The 25,776-nt window shown below is 39.2% G+C and overlaps 1 protein-coding gene across 2 annotated transcripts; it reads right to left on the bottom strand.

Moving 5' to 3' along the window:
- Positions 1 to 353: 353 nt before the first annotated feature.
- ACTL6A (actin like 6A) lies at positions 354 to 25,776 on the bottom strand. Of its 2 annotated transcripts, none has more exons than XM_004038045.5 (14): positions 25,545 to 25,776; positions 18,746 to 18,822; positions 18,404 to 18,578; positions 15,178 to 15,278; positions 14,187 to 14,284; positions 12,343 to 12,437; positions 11,927 to 12,033; positions 11,741 to 11,830; positions 7,965 to 8,026; positions 7,666 to 7,780; positions 7,454 to 7,534; positions 5,322 to 5,417; positions 2,130 to 2,216; positions 354 to 828 (listed from the first exon to the last, which is right to left on the bottom strand). In XM_004038045.5, the coding sequence occupies exons 1-14, from the start codon at positions 25,567 to 25,569 to the stop codon at positions 748 to 750; spliced, it is 1,290 nt and encodes a 429-aa protein (XP_004038093.1). In that variant the 5' UTR covers positions 25,570 to 25,776; the 3' UTR covers positions 354 to 747. The 2 variants fall into 2 exon arrangements, with proteins under 2 accessions (XP_004038093.1, XP_063560475.1); XM_063704405.1 differs by lacking the exon at positions 354 to 828 and adding an exon at positions 2,322 to 2,457 and having other exon boundaries at positions 25,545 to 25,732.

Raw genomic sequence — 25,776 nt, 5'->3', positions numbered from 1 at the left:
ATCAGTTGTTCTAAGGGTGAATATGGCATGCTAATTAGCTAATTTGGTAGAAGCTAATTATTACCTTCTAAAAATCAGGTATAAAGTTCAGATGAGATTCCCACTTTATAAATTCTGACACTTAAGCAGGCTTTAAATGTCACCTGCTACCTTAGAGTGTGAAGGTGATGGTAACTGCCACAGCAAAGGCAATACCATAGTTTTTGAATTTGAATAATAGTTTTACCTCTGTTATTAATAGGATATGAAGAGGATGTGGGTATTGCTGTTAATAAACGGAGGACTTTGATTCAAAATAATGAGAAATACATTTAGTCCTTAAAGTAGTAATCACAGTGTACAACAGTCCAAAATATATTTCTGGAATGGCTAATTTTTATTTAATTCTGTAAGCCTAAGGTAAAAAGCATAGGCAGTAACTTTTACTAGTCAATAAAAAGCAATTCTACCAATCCACTGGTAATTAATACACTAAACAGAGTTGGAAAGCATTTTACTGAAAGCAAAATATTTAGAGAAAATAGACATTTATACAAAATTATAAAATGCTTGTAATAATAAGTGCATTTCAAGGAAAGCACAAACTTAATTTATAGAGCCAGTTAAAGCTTTAAAAAATTTAAGTGGAAATTGAAATATGCAAAAATGTATAAACATTCTACAAAAGATGGTCATTCTTTTCCTGAGTATACTAAAGCTATGAAACGTAAGGTGACAAAAGGAAGGTAGAAGCTTGGGAACTCTTTCTCAAGGGCATTTTCTTTCTACACACTGCTTCCCTCCTTCTTCATATTCTTGCTTGGAAATCCACATCTGTTGAAAGGTACCCTGTAAAATGGAAAGAAATTTATATAATTATGCCTTACTTCTTACTAGAAATGGCTTTTAAAAAATTTTTTTTTTGAGAGAGGGTCTTGCTTTGTCAGCCAGGCTGGAGTGCAATGGCGTGATTGTAGCTTACAACAACCTCGAACTCCTTGGTTCAAGGGATGCTCCCACCTCAGCCTGGGACTCCAGGGGCATGCCACCTTGCCTAATTTTAATTGTTGTAGAGATGGGGTCTCACACTATGTTGCCCAGGCTGGTCTCATACTCCTGGGCATCTGTGATCCTCCTGCCTCAGCCTCCCAAAGTGCTGGAATTATAGGTGTGAGCCACTGCACCAGCGTTTTTTTTCTTTTAATATCTTATTTTCGTAACTCCTAAACTTTGAATAATTCATTTAAGAGTCCCGTCCCCCAAAATAGTACTCGATTATTTCTGCCCTCCTCCAGAACCATCCAAACACACTATTTAGCCTTGCCTTTATGGTTAAAAAGAATACTAAGTCCTTCTGTATCTGTTACATTGTACAGGATTTAGAAAATATCTGGCAAGGAAGACTGAGGGTTTAGGTGTGATGGCTTGATGCCAACCTAAGGCAATAACAGAAACTCAGAAGGCTTGACTGAGTACTTAATGACATTTACTTTTGTTGCTCTGAGGTAAAGGGCATCCTCCCCCTTTATATACAGTATACATATATATGTATATAAACTGTAGATATACAGTATATATGTATATACATAAGTAACTATATATACAGTATAGATATAAGTATATAAACTGTATATAAGGGAAGAAATGCTCTAAGTCCAGGATGCAGAAAAGTACAAGGACTTTTTCTCCTTATTCAAGGCAGATAGTAGTCCAAGCAACATCTTACACCCAGCACCATGACTTCACCATTTGCTCCAAGACCAATTCCTGACTTCCTAGACCTCACTGTAGATCTCACTGTAGACTGGGGAATGACCAGAACTTGAGAAGCAATGTTTTAATTTTAAATGCACTCCAGACAAGCCCTGACCAGTGCCAATGGTATTATTAGAAAAGGCATGCATACATTAACATATTTCCACCTCTGTTTGAGAGGGGACATTGAAATTAGGCTGACAAATGTCCACTAAATAGGCAGAGGCATTTTGTTACATCAGAACACATAAAACTGGTTATTCCATTAGGTCTTCCACTCATTTGACAGTTATAAAATGCAAAGACAAATGAAGCACTGGAATTATTTTTTGTATTTTTACTAAATTTAGTATAATTCAGTAAGAATATTTTTGCAAAGTAGCTCATCTACTAACCAAAGAGGCTAGAATGGAGCCGCCAATCCATGAGCTAAACCTCCGTTCCACTGTTGTATTATTTGCAATCAATTTCAACCGCATACTCTGAAATAGAAGAATATGCATTAGTACAATCAAATCTTGTGACTCAACTTAGAAAATTCTTTTTTTTTTTTTTTTTTTTTTAAATAGAGACAGGGTCTTCCTTGCCATATTGTCCAGGCTGGTCTTCACATTTGCACTCAAGCAATCGGCCCATCTCAGCCTCCCAAAGTGCTGGGATTACATGCATGAGCCACTGCACCCAGCCAGGAAATTCAATTTTGACAGACTTCATAATGGCTCCCTGTGGTTCAAACATTGATTAAAATACGGTAATTTTGAAATAGCCAAGATAACAAGCATAGGTTAGACTAATGTGCAGACTTTTAAAAGTACTTTGATTATGGCTTTTAACATCCGATTATATGATGAGAAAACATACAGACTTTAAAAAGCTGCATACTGAAGTATAGCATTCACAATTTCTATCCTAAAATAGCAAATCCACACCTAACACTATAAATCTGGTGCTGTGCTAAGTCTTTATTATTTCATTTCATCCAACACCAACCTAATTATCATCCCAATCTGTCTCCCTTTCTGTAGTCCTCCCCACCCTTCTAACTGCTTCCTTTCTAGGCTTTCATGCTATCCTAATCCCTCTTTAGTTCACCCCAACCCTTCTAAATAAAAACACAACCATCAGATATCAGGTTAGTTTTTTATTCATACTATTTCCTTCCCAATTAGTGCTTCTGTTCTGACTCTCATTTTCTCTTGGTAACACAATTTTATTGCACAGTACTATCCCCTATCTCACTTCCTGTATCAAGAGGTTTTTTTCTTTCTCTTACCAAGGAATCTGCCTCTGGGGATAGTTCTCAAGTTGTTGACATCTTCCTATTATTCTATAAATGAACATATTTTTGGGGCTTTTCAAAGTGAAATAAGTATGTATACAGCAAGGGTGGGTAGAGTATGGGATATGGGTGGGTAGAAGGTACTGGGGATAGGGTAAACATGGGTTTCTGTAGGTAAGAAAGATTGGTAACTATTAAATAGAATTTTTTTCCTGTTCTTTCAGAGATTGTTATCACCTCCTAAAGGACAAGGATAGTTTCTAACTGGCCTTGACCACACCTTGGGCCATGCTTATCTGTATTCATTATTCAGGGACTTTCTATGAAATCTAATCATTAGTATTATAGACCAGTGCAGTGGCTCACGCCTATAATCCCAGCACTTTGGGAGGCCGAGGCGGGTGGATCACCTGAGGTCGGGAGTTTGAGATCAGCCTGACCAGCATGGAGAAACCTCATCTCTACTAAAAATTAAAAATTAGCCAGGTGTGGTGGAACATGCCTGTAATTCCAGCTACTTGGGAAGCTGAGGTAGAAGAATCACTTGAACCCAGGAGGCGGAGGTTGCAGTGAGCTGATACCACGCCACTGCACTCCAGCCTAGGGGACAAGAGCAAGACTCCATCTCAAGTAAATAAATAAATAAATAAATCTCAAATCAATCAATCAATCTAATGATTAGTATTATAATTCAGGCATGCTCTAGATCTCCAATAATTTAGAAAATACAAGGCAGATGTCAACTGTGTGCCTATATATTTAGATATCACTTTTAATAACAGAAATGTGGCACACGTAAAACATTTTATATGGGAAGCTAAAAGACTATTAAATATACAGATTTATAGATATTGTTAGGGCATATGTAACCACTAATAAGGTTTTTTAAATGTAATCTTTAGTGCAGAACACCTTACAAAAAAAGCACTTGAAGTTTTGTTGTTGTTGTTTTTTTTTCCTGAGCCAGAGTCTTGCTTTGTCACCCAGACTGGAATGCAGTAGCATGATCTCGGCTCACTGCGACCTCCGCTTCCTGGGTTCAAGTGATTCTGCTGTCTCAGCCTCCCAAGTAGCTGGGATTACAGGCACGTGCCACCGTGTCCGGCTAATTTTTGTATTTTTTTTTTTTTTTGAGATGGAGTCTCGCTTGTTGCCCAGGTTGGAGTGCAGTGGTGCGATCTCAGTTCACTGCAACCTCCACCTCCCGGGTTCAAGCAATTCTCCTGCCTCAGCCTCCCGAGTAGCTGGAATTAAGAGGCGCCCGCCACCAGGCCCAGCTAATTTTTGTATTCTTAGTAGAGATGGGGTTTCACCATGTTGGCCAGGCTGGTCTCCCTGACCTCATAATCCATCTGCCTTGGCCTCCCAAAGTGCTGGGATTGTAGGCGTGAGCCACCGCGCCCAGCTGATAGAAATTTTAAAGTTAAAAGATTATAACTGTCATTCTGTTACCGAAGTACTATATAAATTACCTTCTCAAACCGAGTTTTTCTATTCTTTTAAAAGTTATTATAATATACCCACTGATCTTTTTAAAACAAACATGAGCTCATCAGTCCACTGCTAGATTTTATCCTGTGAAGAAGGAAGTATTTTCCCCTAGAGAGTCAGCATAGCTCCACTGACACCTTGAGGCTTCTAGCCTCAAGAACTATAAGACAATAAATTTCTGTTGTTTGAAGCCACTAACATGTACTTTGTTATGGCAGCTCTAGGAAACTAATCCATCTTTCTAGCCATATTGCTTTCCCCACTTACGTAAAGACTAGAAGCCAACTACTTTGAATTACTGGAACATACCTGTCTTCTCTTAGTATTTTTGTAAATGGTTTTATTCCCTCCATCTAGATATCCTTTCATAAATTAGCAATGAGTTGAACTATTCATTCAAACTATAGCTTCTTCAGGAGGCTATCCTCTGATACTCCTAGAGAGTTAAGTAGTGGCTTCTTGGTGTTCCCGACAGCACCTCGTTCATGACATACTGAATTGTTGAGCATGTTACAGTCATCATTTTCTGCATGTCTAACCATCCTAGTAGACTGAGCCCTTGGTGTGCAGAGGCTAGTGCCTAGCAGACTATACATATTTAAATATTAAGTTAATAAATGAGATTCAAATAATTTAAGAGAAACTAATAGATGTCAACTAGGAAAACGATTAAAGGATATTAACTTTAGTGATACTATACCAGGCACACACAAAATATCACGTATCTATTGAAAAATGAACGCTTATCTACAAAATTACACCATCAGTGAGGAAATATATGACTGAAGAATACCATTAAAGAACAAACAGAACTTACTGGAGGAGTTTTCTGAGACAGCTCTCTATTCAACCTGTCAGTAAAACTCTGTATTAGTGTGTTTCCTCCTGCCACTATTACACTGCCATAGAGACCCTAGGATAAAAATACAAGAAAAATCAATTAGTTTCATATGTTTCCAAAAGTTTTAAATACAACTACAAATATAACCATGTGCTCTGCTACAATTTCCCTTTCGTTTTTTGGAAATGTTTTACTATTATATAGAACTAATAGCTTAATCCATCAATTCTCCATCCTGGCTGTACATTCAACTCATCTAAGGAGCTTTTAAAACACAAATTCCTAGGGGCAATTAAATAAAAATGTCTGGGGACAGGATCCAGGCAAGGTTACTTTTAGAGACGGGGTCTTGTTATATTGCCTACATTGGAATGCAGTGGCTATTCACAGGCACAGGCATAGTGTACCACAGCCTCAAACTCCTGGGTTCAAACAATCCTGCCTCAGGCTCCCAAGTAGCTGGGACTACATGCCACTGTGCCTGGCAGGCATGGTTTTTAACTCCCAAGATTATTTTAATGTGTACAAAGTTTTAAGAACCACTAACTTAAAGGAATCATTCTAAAAATCATAATTTTTTTTGGCAGATAGCTGCCAATATTTAATTAGAAGTACATTTTATAATGACTTTATCTTAGAATGCTCATCTGGAAATATTAATAGCAACCACCAGCCAAAAATTAAAATTACAAATATTTTGAAACAGAATGCTTATCTGTAAGTTAGGATATTCAAAATTAGACAATTATTTTATGATTATGACAGACAATGATAAACTCTGAACATATTCCTCGCCAAAATTATTGCTACTTTTCTCTTTTGCAGAGGTAAGCATCAGAAGCACATGGGAGCTTTTCCAAAACACATATGCTAAGCCCTTCCCAAATAAAAATAAATTACTACTTATAAGCAGTGTATTTACTTTGAATTTGCATGTATGCATCAGAAAGTTAAATGTCAAACTGTTTTAGTGGGTAAGTTCCTATTTTTAAAACATACTTCAAATGTCTAAATCATCTAAATTTTGAAGTAGAAAATGGAATGCAAAAGTATCTCATTAGTTAAAAGGAGAAACTTCACTAAAAACAGTTATCACTGTTGCAATAAATATACTTCAATTACCTTCCCCGAAAGGTGGAATTGTATTTGCGCTAAAAAAATCCCAAACTTATACTACTACTGTCCTAGAAACATCACATGCCTACTAGGTTACCAGGTGAAATAAAGGTAAAATAAAGTATGATTTTCATAGCCACTCAAAGCCTTTTTTGAATAACATAGTAGTTATTATTAGCACTATGCTTTAAGCAAATTAATTTACTCAAAATCTAGGCAGTATGTGGGTGATAAGCTGAATTGGATTTAAATAAGATAAAGTAAGTCCTCATTTAATGTCATCAATATGACCTTGGAAACTGACTTTCAGCAAAACGTCATGTAACAAAACCAATTTTTTTCCTGAAACAATGTCCTTCAAGGACCTACTGTGCATCGTTTCAGTTAAAGTTGCAGTCTCCAAGAACCTATCACTGATAATGAGTGAAGTATATAATATGGAGTTAGTATTTAAAACCTGACAAAGCACAAAAAATCTGAAGATCATTTAAAATAAACTTCATGTAAGTTACTCATATAATTTAAACCACACCTTCCTGAAAAATAAAAGTAGAAGTTGTGCTATCTGTAAGAAAATCACCAACAATACATATCTTGGTTTGCCACATTTCAGGAAATCTCTAGCGCAGCACTGTCTACAATAACTTTCTGTGATGATGCAAATGTTCTATATCTGCGCTGTCTGATGCAGCAGCCACTAGCCACATTTATAATGAGGCTACTACAACTGAAGAATTGAGTTTTATGTTTTTATTTATTTTAAATTTAAATTGCCACATGTGGCGGGTAGCTACAAAACTGGACACCATAGCTCTGGAGTTTCACATTTTTCCTTTTCTAGTACTTCATCTTTTTACATATACTGTTATAAAATGAACTTCAAAGTCAATGACACTGACAACCATTAGATCACTGTCAACCTAACAATGATTTGGGGGCATTTCAGTCCCCTAAAAGATACCTTTAAACCGTAACAGGAGACTGGCACTTACTGGTCTGATATCAATATCACACATCCCAACACTTGTGGTGACAACATGACTGACTCCTAACATTGTGTTTCCTGATAACCCCTACAACAAAAGAAAACAAGTAGTCACATGGAAGCTCTTCATACAGTAAAGCATATCCAAAACATTTTAGCCACAAAAGCTCTTTACCTATATAGGAAAAGCCAGGCTAATTATGAAATAAGCTTTTATACCTTTACATTGGAAGGGTCAAATAATCCTTCTGGAATCTTTAGCCGCTCTGCACCAAAATCACAATTGTAGCCATTGGGGAATTCATAATGAACAGTTGGCATCTGTGCAGCCACTCTGAAAACATATTAAACCGTATTACACAAAAGACAAAAAATAATTCTCTTCAAAATTATAAACTACTAGGGAATTATCAACTTGTAAAAAAATGGGAGTGAGAATATTTTAAACATTATTCAAGTATTTTTTAAACAAATCCTTTCCTCATTTATAAAGTATACATTTTAATAAGAAAACATACTGTTCATCATAAGTTGAATCTGACACTTGAAGTACCGAAGCTTGAAAATCCTGGATAACACACTGTGAGTAAAAGAAAAAAGTAACAAACAAGGTTGAGATTTATCTTTGTAATCTATACTTTTATAACATATTTTAAATACTTTTCTGAATGAAATTGGACCATGTTTCTAGATGGGCAAATCATTTCAAGAGTATAAATGTACCTAACAAGGATTCTGAGTATCAAGAAACCTAATTCTAATCATTTGTTAATTACACACATTTAAGTTACAACAGTTATGAAATGAGAGATAAACAACTGCAGGTGCAGGAACCCCTGCACCACAGTTCTGCATAACAAAACCAATTTCAGAACACCACTTTCTCCTTAAAAATAAGCTAGATTAGAAGCAAGATTTCATTACCTAAATATACACATGTGCATATACATCACATTTTATGCAACTTTTAATGACTGTACATAGTATAAAACAGTTTAATAAAATGTTGTGAACTAACACGACCTCTAGAAAAATCTTGTCTAACATCTAGGAAAAATGACTAATCATCCTAATTTTTCCTCGTATATTACATGTACACACAGACAAAATCTTTATCTTTAGGTGCAAAAACTGTCAGATAGAGCTGGATGCAGTGGCTCATACCTGTAATCTCAGCACTTTAAGAGGCTATGACAGGAGGATCGCTTGAGGCCAGGAGTTCAAGACCAGCCTGGGCAACATAGCGAGACACTGTCTCTATAAAAATAAAAAATTAGCCGGGCATGGTGGCGTGCACCTGTAGTCCTCCCTACTGAGGAGGCTGAGGCAGGGGGAGCCCAGGTGTTTGAGGCTGCAGTGAACTACAACTGCACCACTGCACTCCAGCCTGGGTGACAGAGAGAGACCCTGTCTTTATTTATTTATTTTTTGAGACAGAGTCTTGCTCTGTCGTCCAGGCTGGAATGCAGTGGCACAATCTTGGCTCAATGCAACCTCCACCTCCTGTGTTCAAGCAATTCTCCTGCCTCAGCCTCCCAAGTAGCTGGGATTACAGGTGCTCAGCACCAAACCCAGCTAATTTTTGTATTTTTAGTAGAGATGGGGCCTCAGCATGTTGGCCAGGATAGTCTTGAACTCCTTGCCTCAAGTGATCCACTGCCTTGGCCTCCCAAAGTGCTGGCATTACAGGCATGAGCCACCGTGCCCAGCCAACCTTGTCTTTAAAATGTGTGTGTGTGTGTGTGTGTGTGTGTGTGTGTGTGTGATATAAATAAAATAATTTTTTAAAAACCTGTTAGATATGATCCCTCTCATAGTAAATTATGACTCATATAATTTTACTCTTAGTTTCTTTTGCTGGATACACATTAATTTCTATCAACACAGTAAGCAAACAACCTACAGAATAGGAGAAAATATTTGCAAACTATGTATCTAACAAAGGTCTAATACCCAGCTTCTATAAGGAACAACAACAACAAAAAGCCTCATTAAAAAGTGGGCAAAGGACACTAACAGACACTTCAAAAGAAAACATACATGCGGCCAACAGCATATGAAAAAAAGCTCAGTATCACTGACCATCAGATAAATGAAAATCAAAACCACAATGATACACCATCTCACAGCAGTCAGAATGGCTATTATTTATTATTAAAAAGTGAAAAAATAGGGCCAGGCACAGTGGCTCACGCCTGTAATCCCAGCACTTTGGGAGGCTGAGGCGGGTGGATCACAAGGTCAAGGGTTCGAGACCAGCCTGGCCAACTAAGAATACAAAAATTAGCCAGGTGTGGTGGCACACACCTGTAGTCCCAGCTACTCAGGAAGCTGAGGTAGGAGAATTGCTTGAACCCAGGAGATGGAGGTTACAGTGAGCTGAGACTGCACCACTGTGCTCCAGCCTGGGCGACAAAGCAAGACTCTGTCTTGAAAAAATTAAATAAATAACAGATGCTGCTGGTACGGCTGCAGAGAAAAGCGAACGTTTATTCACTTTTGGTGAGAATGTAAATTAGTTCAACCATTGTTGAAAGCCGTGTGGCAATTCCTCAAAGAGCTAAAAACAGAACTACCATTTGTTTTTTTTTCTTTTTTGTGATGGGTTCTCACTCGTTACCCAGGCTAGAGGGCACTGGTACAATCACAGCTCACTGCAGCCTCGACCTCCCAGGGCTCAGGTGATTCTCCTTCAGTCTCCCAAGTAGCTGGGACTAAAGGTGCACACCCCCACACTTAGCTAATTTTTCTTTTTCTTTTTCTTTGAAATGGAGTCTCACTCTGTCGCCCAGGCAGGAGCGCAGTGGCACCGTGTTGGCTCACTGCAACATCCATCTCCTGGGTTCAAGCAATTCTCCTGCCTCAGCCTCCCAAGTAGCTGGGATTACAGGCACCCACCACCACACCCAGCTAATTTTTTTATATTTTTAGAGACAGGGCTTCACCACGTTGGCCAGGCTGGTCTCCAACTCCTGACCTCAGGTGATCCACCCGCCTCGGCCTCCCCAAGTGCTGGGATTACAGGCGTGAGCCACCGCACCCGGCCCCACTTAGCTAATTTTTCTGTTTTTGTAGAGACAGGGTTTTGCCATGTTTCCCAGGCTGGTCTCTAACTCCTGAGCTCAAGGGATCCACCCACCTCAGCCTCTCAAATTACAGGCGTGAGCCACCATGCCTGGCCCAGAACTACCACTTGACCCGGCAATCTCATTACTGGGTATATACCCAAAGGAATATAAATCAGTTTATCATAAAGACACATGTATACGTATGTTCACTGCACCACTATTCACAATAGCAAAGACATGGAATCAACTTAAATGCCCATCGGTGGAAGACTGGATTAAGAAAATGTGGTACATACAGACCACGGAATATTATGCAGTGAAAAAAAAAAGAATGAGATCATGTCCTTTGAAGGAACAGGGATGGAGCTGGAGGCCATCATCCTCAGCAAACTAATGCAGGAACAGAAAACCAAATACAGCACGTTCTCACTTACAAGTGAGAGCTAGATGATGAGAACACACGGACACAAAGAAGGGAACAACAGTCAGTGGGACCTCCCTGAGGGACGAGGGAATGGAGCAGAAAAAATAACTATTGGGTACTAGGCTTAGTACCTGGGGGACAATAATCTGTACAACAAACTTCCGTGACATGAGTGTACCTATTTAACAAACCTGCACATGTACCCCTGAACCTAAAGTAACAGTTTTTTTTTTTTAAAGAAATTAAGGCGTATCTGTGGCGTCAGGTTGTTTTACTAAACTCTTTCCCATCAGTAAGCCATATGTTCAGAGATGGGTTTTTAGTAAAGAGAATCTCTCATGGGTTCCTTGTTCTGAACAAAAACACATTTTTGATATTGCTGACTGATGCTGGGAAACAGAACATAACTGAGACATACTACTAGGCCTCTACAAAACCTAAAACCATTTTCTCAGCCAAAAGTGTTCAGAATAGCATAAAACCAAAATTCCTTCCAGGTCTCACCATAGTAATCCAAGTGAGTATGTAGTAATTTGTAGAGAGATTTGTTTGGCAAATATGAAAAGCATGCCTCTCACAGCAAAGCTCTTTTGTTAGTAAAATATCATTAAAAATATAGAGTGTGACCCTGAGATCATGTTCTATTTAATCTTCAAAATATATTTCGTAATAAAAAAAATAAAGAGCTTGAAAATATAAAGTGCCCATATTTTACTCAAGATTTACAACCTATATGTAACTTTTTTTAATACTCATGCAAAAAGCCTGTAACATTTTTGTTAAGAGAATGAGGGTTACTTACATTACACATATAATTGTGCCAAGACCTCGTAACCTGAGGCAACTTCTCTTTTCTTTTCCAGTTTGCTGGAGATCCTTCACGAACAGCTTCCTGAGAGTACCAAGAGATGCTAGGTTAATGGAGTTCACTTCATAGGGGTAGGGGAGCTAGAAGTAAGTTCTACAAAAAAATTCAATAATTACTTACTTTTGATGCAATCATATATGGAGGAACCAATTCAATATTCATTTCTTGGAAGAGTTCTCTGCATTGCATAGTAATAAAGTCTCCAGCAAGAGGGGATTTCACAATGCCTATGAAACAGATGAAACAAGGCTAAGAGGGCAATAAGTCCAAACTTCCTTGAACGAATTTCCTCTGTGGGTGTATTTATGTGAATAACTTTTTCAGGTAGAATGAACTGAACTATCCTTCAACACATAAATAAAGCCATGCATCAGTTTTAAATATACATTATATACTAAAGATTTTTAACATACTTAAAAAAAAATCTTATTCAGAAACTGATATGCTTTAATAGTGCTACTCATCATTTTATTTCATTATGTGCATCCTCATGGCATCTAAAATCATCTTAGTGTATCCTGGTTAAATACATTTACCTTGTTGAAGGACATAGCCATCGTGGACTGGAATTGCAGTGGTATGAGTGGCTCCACTGTCCAAAATCAGCCCAGTAGAACGACCATTAGCAAATCTAGTTTAAAACATTAAGGAAAAGAAAGTATCAAGGCCGCTAAAATAATGTTTACTGTAAAGGGCAGGCTCTTATAATGTTTCAGAAACTATTTCTTAAACATGTACCTTATAGTTAAAAATGTATTACAGTGAATCTAGGGATAAAAATTGGTATAAAATAATATTTCTGGCTTAAAAACAAATAGTAAGAGGCAGGAATTCCAGAATGGAGGTATCAGGCACTCAGGGAAACCTTTATCCTAGAAACAGCTACTATTAAGCTGGTCAAAATTAACACAATCACTAAAAGTCTCTGGAGACTGATCAAAGAGCTTACAACAAACTGAGATGCATTTATTTAACAAAATATACAGAAACTTGGTAAGAACAGTGGGAGGTTGTGATAATTGAGCTAGGGACTATAACCATTCTCACATAGCATTGAAAAAGAGCTGTTTCAGCAGGTTGGCAGCCATATGTCAGTTCCTATCTCCTCCAACTCAATGAGCAGGAAAACTATTCCAGGTGAATTCCACAGTTGGTAAATATTGGCAGATCCCATTTTCCACAGTTCTGTGCTGCAGATGGCCTATACTGCCTGAATATACTAAACTGATGTTTAGGAGTAGGGACATTCACTCATTCATCAAATATTTACTGAGCATCTATTAGGTGTCTACTAAGTCTGGTGCTTAATAAGGACGGAGGGAGGAAAGGAGGGAGGCTGCTCACCTGGCACTAAAATTCCTTTAACACAGTAGACACACAATGGTGCACCAAAACTGCCTTTTCCCTGAAGGTTATCCTGTTTAGTGAAGTAGATGATGAATAAAGCTGTAAAAAGAAAAGCTCAGGATGTCCCAGGGAAGGTGGTCGTGTAAAAGAGAAACCTATTCCTGAGATATTCAATAGTAAAATCTGGGGAAGGGAATATGGGCAAGAGTAGGAGCATGTGGGAAGACCAAGAAGCAAGAGAACACAGCGAGGTCAGAGAACTGCAAGTACCTCAGCACGGTCTGAAAGTAAAATAAAGGAAGAAATGTAGAAGACGATTCTGGCTTAAAGCAGACTAGCACTTTAGAAAGATTATTAGAGGCTGGGCACGGTGGCTCATGCCTGTAATCCCAGCACTTTGGGAGACTGAGGCAAGCAGATCGCTTGAGTCCAGGAGTTCGAGAGCAGCCTGGGAAACATGGCGAAACTCCATCTCTACCAAATAAATAAATAAATAAAAATAGAAAGATTATTAGAGCAACAGCGTAAAGAATGGGCAGACAAGAGGATGTGCTTCAGTAATCCTGGAAATAGCTTCCACCTAATGCTGTGGCAGTGGGACAGAGAGAAGCAAATAGCAGGGAAGAACAGGCAGGATTCGATGACTGACTAAATTTGAAGGAGAATGAATTTACAGCCAATTTCCAGTTTTCTATGATATTGGAAGGGAGGGAGATTTTAAAATGGCAATCTTTCAATTCATCTAAGCCAACTGGTTAAAACATTGCCTTCTATCCACATGCCCCTTCTTAAAAACAAAAACAAAAACATCTTAACACTCAGAATTTGAGTGTTATTTTATTTCCCTCATACCTTCTGGTGTATCATCAGTTCTAATAAGAAATACTAAAAGATGAATAGCTAAAAAGCAAGAGAAAAGGGAAAAAAAAATTTCTGAACAAGCAATAATTGGCGTACGTCTTCTCCCAGAGTTATCATATTCAGTAGCATCGTACATACTTCAAGAGGAAAGGTATTACTCTTTCAAGGATACGCTGTCAAAACTGCAGTTTTGCAAAGGAAGAATGCAGGGATGTTGTAGTGTTCAAACATTAACTCTGTCAGTTTCTCTCTCTTTGCTCTAGTATTCCACTTGAGAAGAGGGGAAAAAGAAATGCAAGTTATTAAGAATTAAAAAGTTGATTATCTCCAGATAAAATCTAGCACTATATTAACAAAGATATAAAACATTAAGAACAGAATAAAATACCATGGGAAATCATCTTTCATAATATCTCACAAAAATAAAAAACCTCTATAATATTTATTTCTTTAGATGTAGATTAAATTTAATAAATCTAACAGAGAAGAATTAAAATTCTTTAATAATAAAATTGCTCCTGACTTTTCCACATGAGGAAATCAGGATTCTTATAAACATATTATTAAATCTAAAGAATAAATATGGTAATCCAAATCCTAAGTATGAATTTTAGAACACCAAATTCTCCCACTTATAGTTGGTATTCATAAAAGAATACTATAAGTTAGTAACAATAAGATACTGATAATTTATGACCATTATGCTTGCTTTCTGGGACCTTTTTGTCTATGTACCAAATGTATTTCACAAGAGACTTTGGTCCAGAAATTTCCAGCCCTTGTTCAACATCTCAATTCTCTCTTGGAAACTTGAATAAAAGTAGATATACACTGCCCTTGGGGCACAAGAAATGATTCATAATTCAAAATGGGAAGCAGTCCTAGGAAATAAAATGTTAAACAAATCCCTAGAAATACATAAATAACCACAAGAATCCATTAGGGTGTTTTGTTGTTCTCTGGATATTTTATTTATTGGAATAGTAAAATAAAAGTTACAATAGTGTTAAAAAATTAATCCTTTTCCCTAATTTTCAAATTCAAAATATGAATTTCTATGCCTCTTAAAAGAAAAATATTCATCAAATGAGTAGAAAACTAAAGGAAAAAAAAAGAAAAAAAAAACAACTAGAGAAACGTGAAAACGAAAATCTTTATCTCACCGGTGCCTCTGACATGAGAACAGGATGGAGACTGGCTTCTGATTTGACATGCATTTTGTAGGTATGATCCAAAATAGCCTGGAAACTATCCCAGTCTTCAACTAGAATATAAGATTAGTAACTTGGAAACAATGCATAGTTGAAGATGAATACAGCATCTTTTGAGAAATTGTTTCTATGACTTAACAATTAATACTTTAGTATACAGAACCTACTGATTTTACAGATCAACTTCATACCACATTACTTTATATAGAGATTACCTTTGCCTTCTAGATATATAGAACTTCTTTTTGGTCCCTCCAGCCCCCAGACCTGTCCCAAATGTAATTAATCTAACAGACCTAAAATATGAAGTAAATGTTATTCAATTCAATAAATACTTATTAGAGGCCCAGAATGTGATCAGAATGATAATAGGAAGTATAGAAGAATTGTATGGCCTTCTGATGATACTACTGCTGGATTTATAAAAAAAAAAAAAAAGAAAGAATTGTATGGTCTAGACCCGACACTCAAAAAAACTTACAATCTATTTGGAAAAAGACTAAAAGACATGTTAAAAATTCAAAGAAGAGCATCTGTCTTCAATTTGGCTTCCACCTAAACATTCCATTAAAACTACTGACATAAGTCACTAATGACCTTCTTTTTTCTTTTTTTTGAGATGGAGTCTCATTCTGTCCCCCAGACTGGGGTGCAATGGCGCAATCTCAGCTCACTGCAACCTCCGCCTCCTGGGGTCAAGCAATTCTCCTCCCTCAGGCTCCCGAGTAGCTGGGATTACAGGTGCCCGCCACCATACCCAACTAATTTTTGCATTTTTAGTAGAGACAGGGTTTCACCATGTTGGCCAGGCTGGTCTCGAACTCCTGACCTCAGGTGATCCGCCCACCTCAGCCTCCAAAGTGCTGGGATTACAGGCGTGGGCCACCGCCCCCAGCCACTAATGACCTTCTACTAGGCAAATTCATGGATACTTAACATTTTTAATCTCATCTGACTTCTCTAAATTATGACAGTATTGCCTACACAAGAGTTTACAAACTTTTCTGTCACAGCCCAAAGAAAAAATGTCATTAATTATATATTTCCACAGGCCCACCTGGATTTTTTTAACTTCTTTCTTAGTGTAAAGCTTTCAATGTCACAGCAGAAAACACCAAGAATAACTGGAATTTTATGCTTCCAGAAACTTTTTCTTTTCTTGTTCTTCCCCTGCTTTTTTTCCTACATCCCTAATTGTTCCCTTTCTTTCTCCTTCAAGGGTACCTTTTATTCTCTATTGGTTAAAATATACAACAAGTTTTTGCTAGAACTCCATCTTCAATCCTCTTCTCATGTTCCAATTTTTTTCAGAGTAATAAAATGCAACTCCATGTCTTAAAATCTTTCTTATAACCTTTTATTCCCCTGTTTACTGAATTATCACCTGGATGTTCTAAGTACTTTGAACTCAGTGAACCCATTTACTTACTACACATGAAAGAGTTAACACTGCAAGCCTGAGAAAGGCCTGCTTGTAAGGCTGACTCTTAGCTGGTGTCTGGAAACATGACTGGCAAACAGTTCCCTATGTTCATATAAAACTTGTCCCTAAATGGTAAGGGTAGCTCGCTATACCTACACTGTTTATACAGTGTGGTTTGTTCTGAACACTTGCTTTCCTTCTGAGAATCTAAAATTTTGTTACATGCCAGGTAGATGGTACCTACATAACCAGCCCTCTGTAAAATCCTTGGGTACTGAGCCTCAGAGTTCTCCAGGAAGGTAACACAGATCATAACTTGTTGCTGGAGGGATTAAGCACATCCTGTGTGACTCCACTGTGAGAAGACTCTCCAAAGCCTGTATCTGGACTACTTCATCCCCTGTCCCTTTTCCCTTTGTCGATTTTGTTTTGTATCTGAATCTTCAGTACAATAAATCTTAGCTGTGAATACAACCATATGCTGAGTCCTGTGAGTGAGTCTTGCTGGTGAATAATTGAACCTGAGAGTGATTTTGGCTATCCCTGATAAGCTTGTTTTTTTTTTTTTTTTTTTTTTTTTGAGACAGAGTCTCACTCTGTCACCCAGGTTGGTGTGCAGTCATGGGATCTCAGCTGCAACCTCTGCATCCTAGGTTCAAGTGATTCTCGTGCCTCAGCCTCCCAAGTAGCTGGGATTACAGGTGGTACGCATCACCACACCTGTCAAATTTTTGTATTTTTAGTAGAGATGGGGTTTCGCCATGTTGCCCAGGATGGTCTCAAACTCCTAGACTCAAGCAATCCACCCACAGTCTCAGCCTCCCAAAGTGCTGGGATTATATAGGCGCGAGCCACCACGCATGGCCAACCATGCCTTTTAAAACCATAACACTTGCTCCTTCCCTTTATATTCCTATCTCAATGCATGGTACTCTCTGTTCAGAGTTACCCCAACCAAAAATCTAGGAAACTTTCTCAACTTCTCTCTTGCTTTCACTCCCTCGATCGTTTAGTACCATTTGTCTCCTGGTTACCCTGAAAGTCCCTTCAGAATCTCTACCAGCATTATATAATAGTTTAAACCTTTTTCATTTCTCATCTGGACTCTGACCATCACATCTGTTTAAATTCCTTTGGGGTTATCCTTCAGTCACTAGCTTAATACAACCCTGGGATGGTTTACAAGCCCTTTTATGACTGCTCCCTGCCTACCTTTCCTGCTACTGCTCTCTGCCTACCTTTCCTGCTACTGACCCTAATAAGCCCAATGCTGCAACCATACTTAATTGTATTACATTTTCAAGCACATAAGTTTCTTTCACAATTCCATCCCTTCACACATGCTGGTCCCTTTGCTTTACCCAGCTTTGTCAGCCAAGCTAATTCTTATTCATTGATCAAGATTCATCATCTTACCTCCTTTGTGAAAACCATCACTGACTCCCAACACTAGAGTCAAATACCTCTCCTCTCTAATCCCACTGCTCATTGCACATACCTATATTGTACCACTTATCCCACAGTGTACCATTATTTGTATACATACATCTATTTCCCCTAACTGTAAGCTTTTAATGAAAAGGAACATTTCTTATGCATCTTTGTATTCTCAGTGTCTGGAAATCAGTTTGTGGAATAAAAAACAAAACAAAACAAAAAACCATGGTTGATGTTCAACTTATAGGAAGCTACTGCTTTATATCTAAAATATAACATGTACACTCCATAATCAATTCCATGGGGAAAACATCATACCCATCCCATTTTTTAGAGGTGAAATGGCCTCCATATTCTCCCTCGGAACACGCAGAGCATTAGTATCTATGTAGTAGGTGGGACCGCCTTGTTTGCCTTTATCGCCATCTATTTCCATTAATGTGCTTCCGTCATCTCTTTCTACCACCATACCAATAGCTGTAGGAAAATCCACCTGTAAGAGTCAGAAGCATGACATACAAGTTTCACCTTTCATCAAGAAGGCATTTTTTCCCCCAACTAATGTATTTTATTATATTTTGTTTTGAATCAGAATTTCTGCATAAATTTAATTTACATGAATGGCTTTACATATCCAATTAACTCTAACATTACACTTACCTTGGGGCAGTCCTCACCAGCATAACCAGCTCTCACAGTATAGGATCCAATGTCAAAAACAAGGGCTCCAACTTCATCTGAAAAGATTAAAGATAATTAGCATTAACAGCTTGCAAAAGTATCATATGAAAATCACAGCTCACTGCAGCCTCAACCTCCTAGGCTCAAGCAATCCTTCCGCCTCAGTCTTCCAAACAGCTGGGACTACAACGAATTTTCTAAATTTTTTGTAGACATAAGGTCTCACTATGTTGCCCAGGCTGGACTCAAACTCCAGGGCTCAAGCAATCCTCTGCCTCAGCATCCCAAAGTGCTGCAGGCATGAGCCACTGCACTCAGCCCAATTATATTCATATTATTACTCACTTGAACCTAGTTTCAAATACACCTTATAGAATCATTTAATTAAAATATAACAAGTCATACACCGTATTTAAGTAGAGGTTCAATCAGTTAAGAAATTGTACACTAAAACTGGGTAATTTCAGTTTACTTATTAAAGGGAATTATTTGCAAAGATATAGGTGAAATACAGGACAACCAGAAGGGACAGTACAGTACCCCAGTACTATAATGATAACTAATAATAATGGATCCATTGCCATTCTTCAAACTGAAGAAACAAGAAGAAATAACTGTTATCAGAATCTGGAGAGAAAGTTGTATGGGGAGGGCTACCTGATAGGAACTGTGACTTTTAGTAGAGGGGATGCAGTTAGCCATGGATTACCCTGAGGTGAATGAACCAGGCTAATAAATATACCAGTAACCTCCCTCCACCATCAACTAGGGTGATTCTATAATTTATCGTCCAAAGTGGGACAACCACTATGGGCAATTTAGTCATATCTATTAAAGTTGAAATTGTGCATACATAGAATTACACTTACTTATTCTGGAGACACTCTCTCATACAGGTTGCAAGGAGACATGCAAAAGAATGTTCAACAGCTACAAGAACTGAGCAATTTATTAACCTCTCTGCTTCAGTTTCCTAATATGTAAAATGGACATAATAGCTCTTATCTCACAGGATACTCTAATGATTAAACATGTTAAGTGCTTTCATGTATATGAAGTCTTAGAAAATACACATGCTAAGTGTAAGCTGCTATTATAATTGACACACTGCTTGCCATAGGAAAAGGCAGAAATAATCTAATGGTCTCTCAGCAGGGAAATAGATAAGCAATAGTATATTCACACAATGGAATCCTGTACAGCAGTTCAAATGAACACTTTAGATCTACATATGTCAGCATCAATAAATCTAAAAGAATGCTTAGTTTTAAAAGCTAGTTATCAAAAAACCATATGTATACACATACATATATACACATATATACACACACACACACACGTCTCAAAAAAAAAAGAAAATATGCATGGGGTCTGGGAATGTTACATACCAACTTCAGTTCAGTGGTTACGTGAACTGAAGAAGGGAGAGAGAGGAAATCTGTATCAATAACATTTTTATTCTTAAAATATCTGAGGTATTAATATGGCAAAATATGACATCTATTTAATCTCACTGGTGAATGTAGTATTGTATTACATACAAACTTACAGGTGATTACAGTAATATCACATACAAACTTACATATTTTTAATATGTTTAAAATATTTCAAAAACTTAAAATTTTTAAAATCAAACCCATTACTTTGCAAGTACCAGTTAAGACACAGTAGCTTTGCAGAATGATCTTTTTTTTTTTTTTTCTTGACACGGAGTCTTGCTGTATTGCTGCTCAGGCTGGAGTGCAGTGATGTGATCTCGGCTCACTGCAACCTCTACCTCCCAGGTTCAACAGATTTTCCTGCCTCAGCCTCCCGAGCAGCTGGGACTACAGACGCGCACCACCATGCCCAGCTAATTTTTGTATTTTTAGTAGAGATGGGGTTTCACCATATTGGCCAGGCTGGTCTCAAACTCCTGACCTCGTGATCCACCTGCCTTGGCCTCTCAAAGTGCTGGGATTATAGGTGTTAGCCACCGCGCCCAGCCTCTCATTTTTATTCAAATAAAACAGAGACATATTTTAATTTCTAATATAAAAGAAAGTTTACGTATTTGTTATATTTCTCAAGATAATTAACCCTTCCCTGTGAAATTCTCTGGTCCAAATTATTTTGTCAGAAACTAGGGGGTCCTTAAAAGAACACTGTATTTGTTTTCACCACAGCACCTAAACTTGAGTACAAATCGTAAGTATAGCAATGAATATGAGTTGGTAAAATTTAATACTTTTATTAACCAGAATGCTAGGTAAAGAGATATCCTAATTAAATGAATTAATTGTATAGTTAACCAAAAATTTCAACTTCTGTTCCTCAAGGATTTATCTTTTGTTCTGCACCAGGAGCCCTTAACCTGTTCTGTGTTATGGACCCTTAGGACAGTGTTGTGGACTGAATTGTGTCCCCCTAAAATTCATATGTCAAAATCCTAACCCCTAGTACCTCAGAATGTGACTGTACTTGAAATCAGAGTCTTTATTCTTTATTTATTTATTTATTTATTTATTTATTTATTTTTATGTTTTGAGACAGAGTTTCGCTCCTGTCGCCCAGGCTGGGGTGCAATGGCACAATCTCAGCTCATTGCAACCTCCACCTCCGGGGTTCAAGTGATTCTTCTGCCTCAGCCTCCTGCGTAGCTGGGATTACATCTGCTGGCCACCAAGCCCGGCTAGGTTTTATATTTTTAGTAGACATGGGGTTTCACCATGTTGGCCAGGCTGGTCTCAAACTCCACACCTCAGGTGATCCACTCGCCTTGGCCTCCCAAAGTGCTAGGATTATAGACGTGAGCTACCATGCCCGGTGAAACCAGAATCTTTGAAGAAGTAATTAAGTTAAAATGAAATCATTAGATTGGGTCCTAATCCAGTATGAGTGATGTTTTTAAGAGAAAATTCAGGCAGGGAGCGGTGGCTCACACCTGTAAGCCCAACACTTTGGGAGGCAGAGGCGGGCGGATCACGAGGTCAGGAGATCAAGACCATCCTGGCCAACATGGTGAAACCCCAACTCTACCCAAAATACAAAAAATTAGCCGGGCGTGGCGGTATGCACCTGTAGTCCTAGCTACTCTGGAGGCCGAGGCAGGAGAATTGCTTGAACCCAGCAGGCAGAGGCTGCAATGAGCTGAGATCGTGCTACTGCACTCCAGCCTGGGTGACAGAGCAAGTCTCCGTCTCAAAAACAACAACAACAAAAAAAAAAAAAAAAAAGAGAAAATTCAGACTTGGACTTGTACAGAGGGACGGCCATGTGAAGACAGAGGAGGAGATGGCCATCTACGCACAGAGACAGACCTCAGAAGAAACCAACTCTGCTGACACTTAGATCTACCTCTATCCTCTAGAATTGTGAGAAAACTAATTTCTGTTGTTTAAGCCACACAGATTGTGGTACTTTATTATGGCAGCCCTACAAACTAATACAGTTTAGGAAATTATGAATCCCTTCTTAGAATGTTTTTAAATGTTTATAAAAGAAGCCAATTATAATAAAATATAGTTCTACCATGGAAACTTTGGGAAGGCCACAAACCCTATGTTAGGAGCTCCTTCCCTAATTTACCCTTTCCTGGGTAATATATTCTACTCCTATAGCTTCAACTTCTACCTAAGTACCGGTAATTCCAATCTCAAATCTCTCTCTCTCTCAAGCTCTAACCAGTGTCTACATCCATATCCTGAACTTTTCACTGTACATCAACATAATTGCATCTGATGTCTCATGGGTATCTCAAATTCAACACATCTGAAGCACTACTGATCTCAGCATTGCCTAACACATTGCTGACCACCAGTCCGCACTGACAAAAACCTGAGAGTTTTTGGGAACACCTCCATCTTTCAAGTTCTGCCAAATATTTCTGCTAAGTATTTCTCAAATCCCCTCCTTTTTAATACCATTGCCACTGCCTTCAATCAAGCTCTTATCTCAACAGGGAAACTACAATTCCCTACAGATATTGTGCCTCCACCTCTTTGCCTCTTAAATCCACCCTTCCAAATGCTGCACTGTGATCTTTCAATACTGTAACTGTCATTATTTTGGTACATAAATCCTTCAAAAAAAATTAGGGGGCGAATCATTCCGTGGTTTCTCATCACTGTATTTGATAAAATTTAAATCACTCTAGCCAGTTGAAATTCAAGGTGTAGCAAAATCTGGTAGCAGTCTCACTTCCTGCCTCATACACTAACTTACTGGGTAATATGTCATCTCCTGAACACACCACATACTCTCACTCAGCTAACCTTTGCATATGCTGTCCCTTTCCACTCCTCCTCCATCATCCCCATTACCTCTATTGTAAAGTCCCTTGACTCCACCACACGGAATCAATAACTTTATTCTCTGAGCTACCTTTGCACTATATATATATATATATATGACATATATAACATATATAATATATAATATATACAACATAACATATATGTAATATATATAACATATATAACACATATATATATATGTTTGTTTTTGTTTTTTTTAGGATAGAGTCTCGCTCTGTCACCCAGGCTGGAGTGCAGTTCCAGGTTCGAGCAATTCTTGTGCCTCAGCCTCCCCAGCAGCTGGGACTCCAGGCATGCGCCACCACGCCTGGCTAATTTTTGTATTTTTAGTAGAGACAGGGTTTCGTCATGTTGGCCAAGCTGGTCTTGAACTCCTGACCTCCGGTGATCCGCCCGCCTCGGCCTCCCAAGGTGTTGGGATTACACCGCACCTGGCCCCTTCTACATATTGTTATCAATGAACATCTCTCATTGAATCACAGTTACCATTTCTGATCAATATAAGATGCTATCAACTACATGATGCACCACTATTCCCCGCATCACTAACAAAATAATATGGCAATTAAACTCTGCCACGCCAGCACTGTTAAGACATATTCTGACTGGGGGCAGTGGCTCAAACCTGTAATCCTAGCACTTTGGGAGGCTGAGGTGGGAGGACCGCCTGAGCTCAGGAGTTCAAGACCCATCTCTATTAAAAAAAAAAAAAAACACATATTCCAACTTCAGCTGTTTAAATGTGGGAAAAAATGTACAACGAAGAATCAGTGAAATACAATGTCTATTTACCTAACAGACTCATCTACAAGACTGAGCTTCTTGATGACAAGAGCCTATACCTGCCACATAGCAAGTACTCAAAAAACATTTTTGTGAAATAGAAAAAATCCAACATATCAGCTCATTTTCCTGTCCTAATTAGTTTAGTAAACTGGATATGGTGGAATTTTAATTTAAGACTCTAAATTCTTAGAATTTTACATCTGTTCCTTTTCCAGGATGGGAGATACATCTAATTCCTGTACCCTGCTTTATTAAAAATCAAGCCCCATGAACCCAAAGTAGGAGAGTGGCAATGGGAGGCAGGAGGCTTAATAGAACCACAGAGTTCTGGATGTTTAAAACCTAGGATGCAATTTCTAGTCTATAAAAATCCTCAAGAATTGAACCTCTACTCTACTAAAAAGGCTTTTTTCTTTTTTGAGGACTTTAATGTTTTTCTCCTTCCAAGTTTAGGGGTGATGTGATTTTCTTGGGGAACATGAAGGAAAAATCTTATTTTTGTTGTTTCCTACCTGTAAAATGACATCCTTTATAGAAACAGCATCACTACTAGACACAGTAACAATAGCAATAGTCTGGATTTGTTTTCTGGGTCTCTAACTCATCAAACACAACCCAACACATGAATTATATATATCAGTGTTTCGATTAACCTGCAGATCTTGCAAAAATGGAGGCTCTAAATCAGTAGATTTTGAATGACGCGTGAGATCCTGCATTTCTAACAGGCTTGCAGGTGATGCTGACACTGCTGGTCCATGGGCCAGACTTTTAAGTGGCAAATGCAGCATTATTTCATTTAACCTTCATGCCCACCCCCATCGGCTAGGAATTATTCCATAAATGAGGCCTGAAGTTGGAAAGTTACATAAACTGCCCAAGACCAAAGCGCTTAATAAAGAGTAAGGTGGATATGTCAACCCAGGTCTGTAACCCCCGGCACCTGGTAATCTTTCTACCACACCACAGTCTAATCAAAGAAAGTGAAAAAATAACACGCCTACGACCCCCAGCAAACTTTCTGGGCATCCTTAAATTACACGTGCTCCTGAAATGATCTCAAACAGACCCGCCCACGAGTCACTCTGGAGACTCCGCAGCCAACAAACTGGCAGGAGTTACTGAAAGGTGAGGCAGCTCGCGCATGGGGCGCAGACGGGGAGGAGGCAGTACCCTAAGTGGCCGCCGCTTCCCTAGTCAGTTTTACGGCTTGAGGCTCGTTTTGCCACCTATGGGACACTCTGGGAACCCTCCGTCCACGCTTGCAAACCGCCGGGACCTTCCAAGTTTAGGCGCGCGCACACGCGTCCCGACACAGCTGAGTCCAGGAGGCACTCGGGGAGATGCGACCCTGGGGCGGTCACCCAAGCCGGGGCCCGGCGGCCGGCTAGACTGAGCCTCCCGCCCAGCCCCGAGACTCCCTAGAGAACCGAGCGCGCACCCCAAAACCCTGCTCCTCCGGGGACAGAGGCAGGAAGAGGCCACAGAGAGCCGCCACTTCAGGGCGCCCGAGGAGCACGGCGAGCCGGGTGGGCTCCGGGGGCGGGCAGAGCGTGGGGCGGGGACGGGGCGGGGAGGCCGGGGTCCCGAGAGGGGGAGACCGGAAGGGAACGCCGGGGAGGGGAGGGCTGGGAGCGGCGGTTACAAACCCCACACGCCGAAAAGGCGCGCTCTCTCGTCCGGCCGCACTCACTCACCTCCCCCGTACACGCCGCCGCTCATGGCTGCTGCCGGCGCGACTCCTACCCTAAGGGCTAACTGGCGAAGTGACTGCAGTGGCCGCGACTGCGAGTCTCGAGAAGCGATAGCCCCTGACTCCCTTAACTTCCACCGCCACCCCCCTCAGGCAACAAAGCGGCGTCCACACACCCCGGAGCTCAGCCACACTTGCTGGCTCCTCCTATCAGCCAATCACGAGGGTCCAGGCCT

This window comes from Gorilla gorilla, chromosome 2 (assembly GCF_029281585.2).
Source record: "Gorilla gorilla gorilla isolate KB3781 chromosome 2, NHGRI_mGorGor1-v2.1_pri, whole genome shotgun sequence".
NCBI classification, from domain to species: domain Eukaryota; kingdom Metazoa; phylum Chordata; class Mammalia; order Primates; family Hominidae; genus Gorilla; species Gorilla gorilla.
The sequence above is the reverse complement of the archived record's forward strand: the minus strand, read 5'-3'. Positions and strand labels throughout refer to the sequence as shown.

Excerpts from the sequence above, each read along its gene's own strand:
- ACTL6A (XM_004038045.5), bottom strand. The coding sequence starts at position 25,569 with ATGAGCGGCGGCGTGTACGGGGGAG. Across the intron at positions 12,438-14,186 it reads AAAACTGCAGTTTTGACAGC|ATTTGCTAATGGTCGTTCTA; the intron begins GTATCCTTGAAA and ends GTTTTAAACTAG. Across the intron at positions 11,831-11,926 it reads CATATATGATTGCATCAAAA|GAAGCTGTTCGTGAAGGATC; the intron begins GTAAGTAATTAT and ends TGGTACTCTCAG.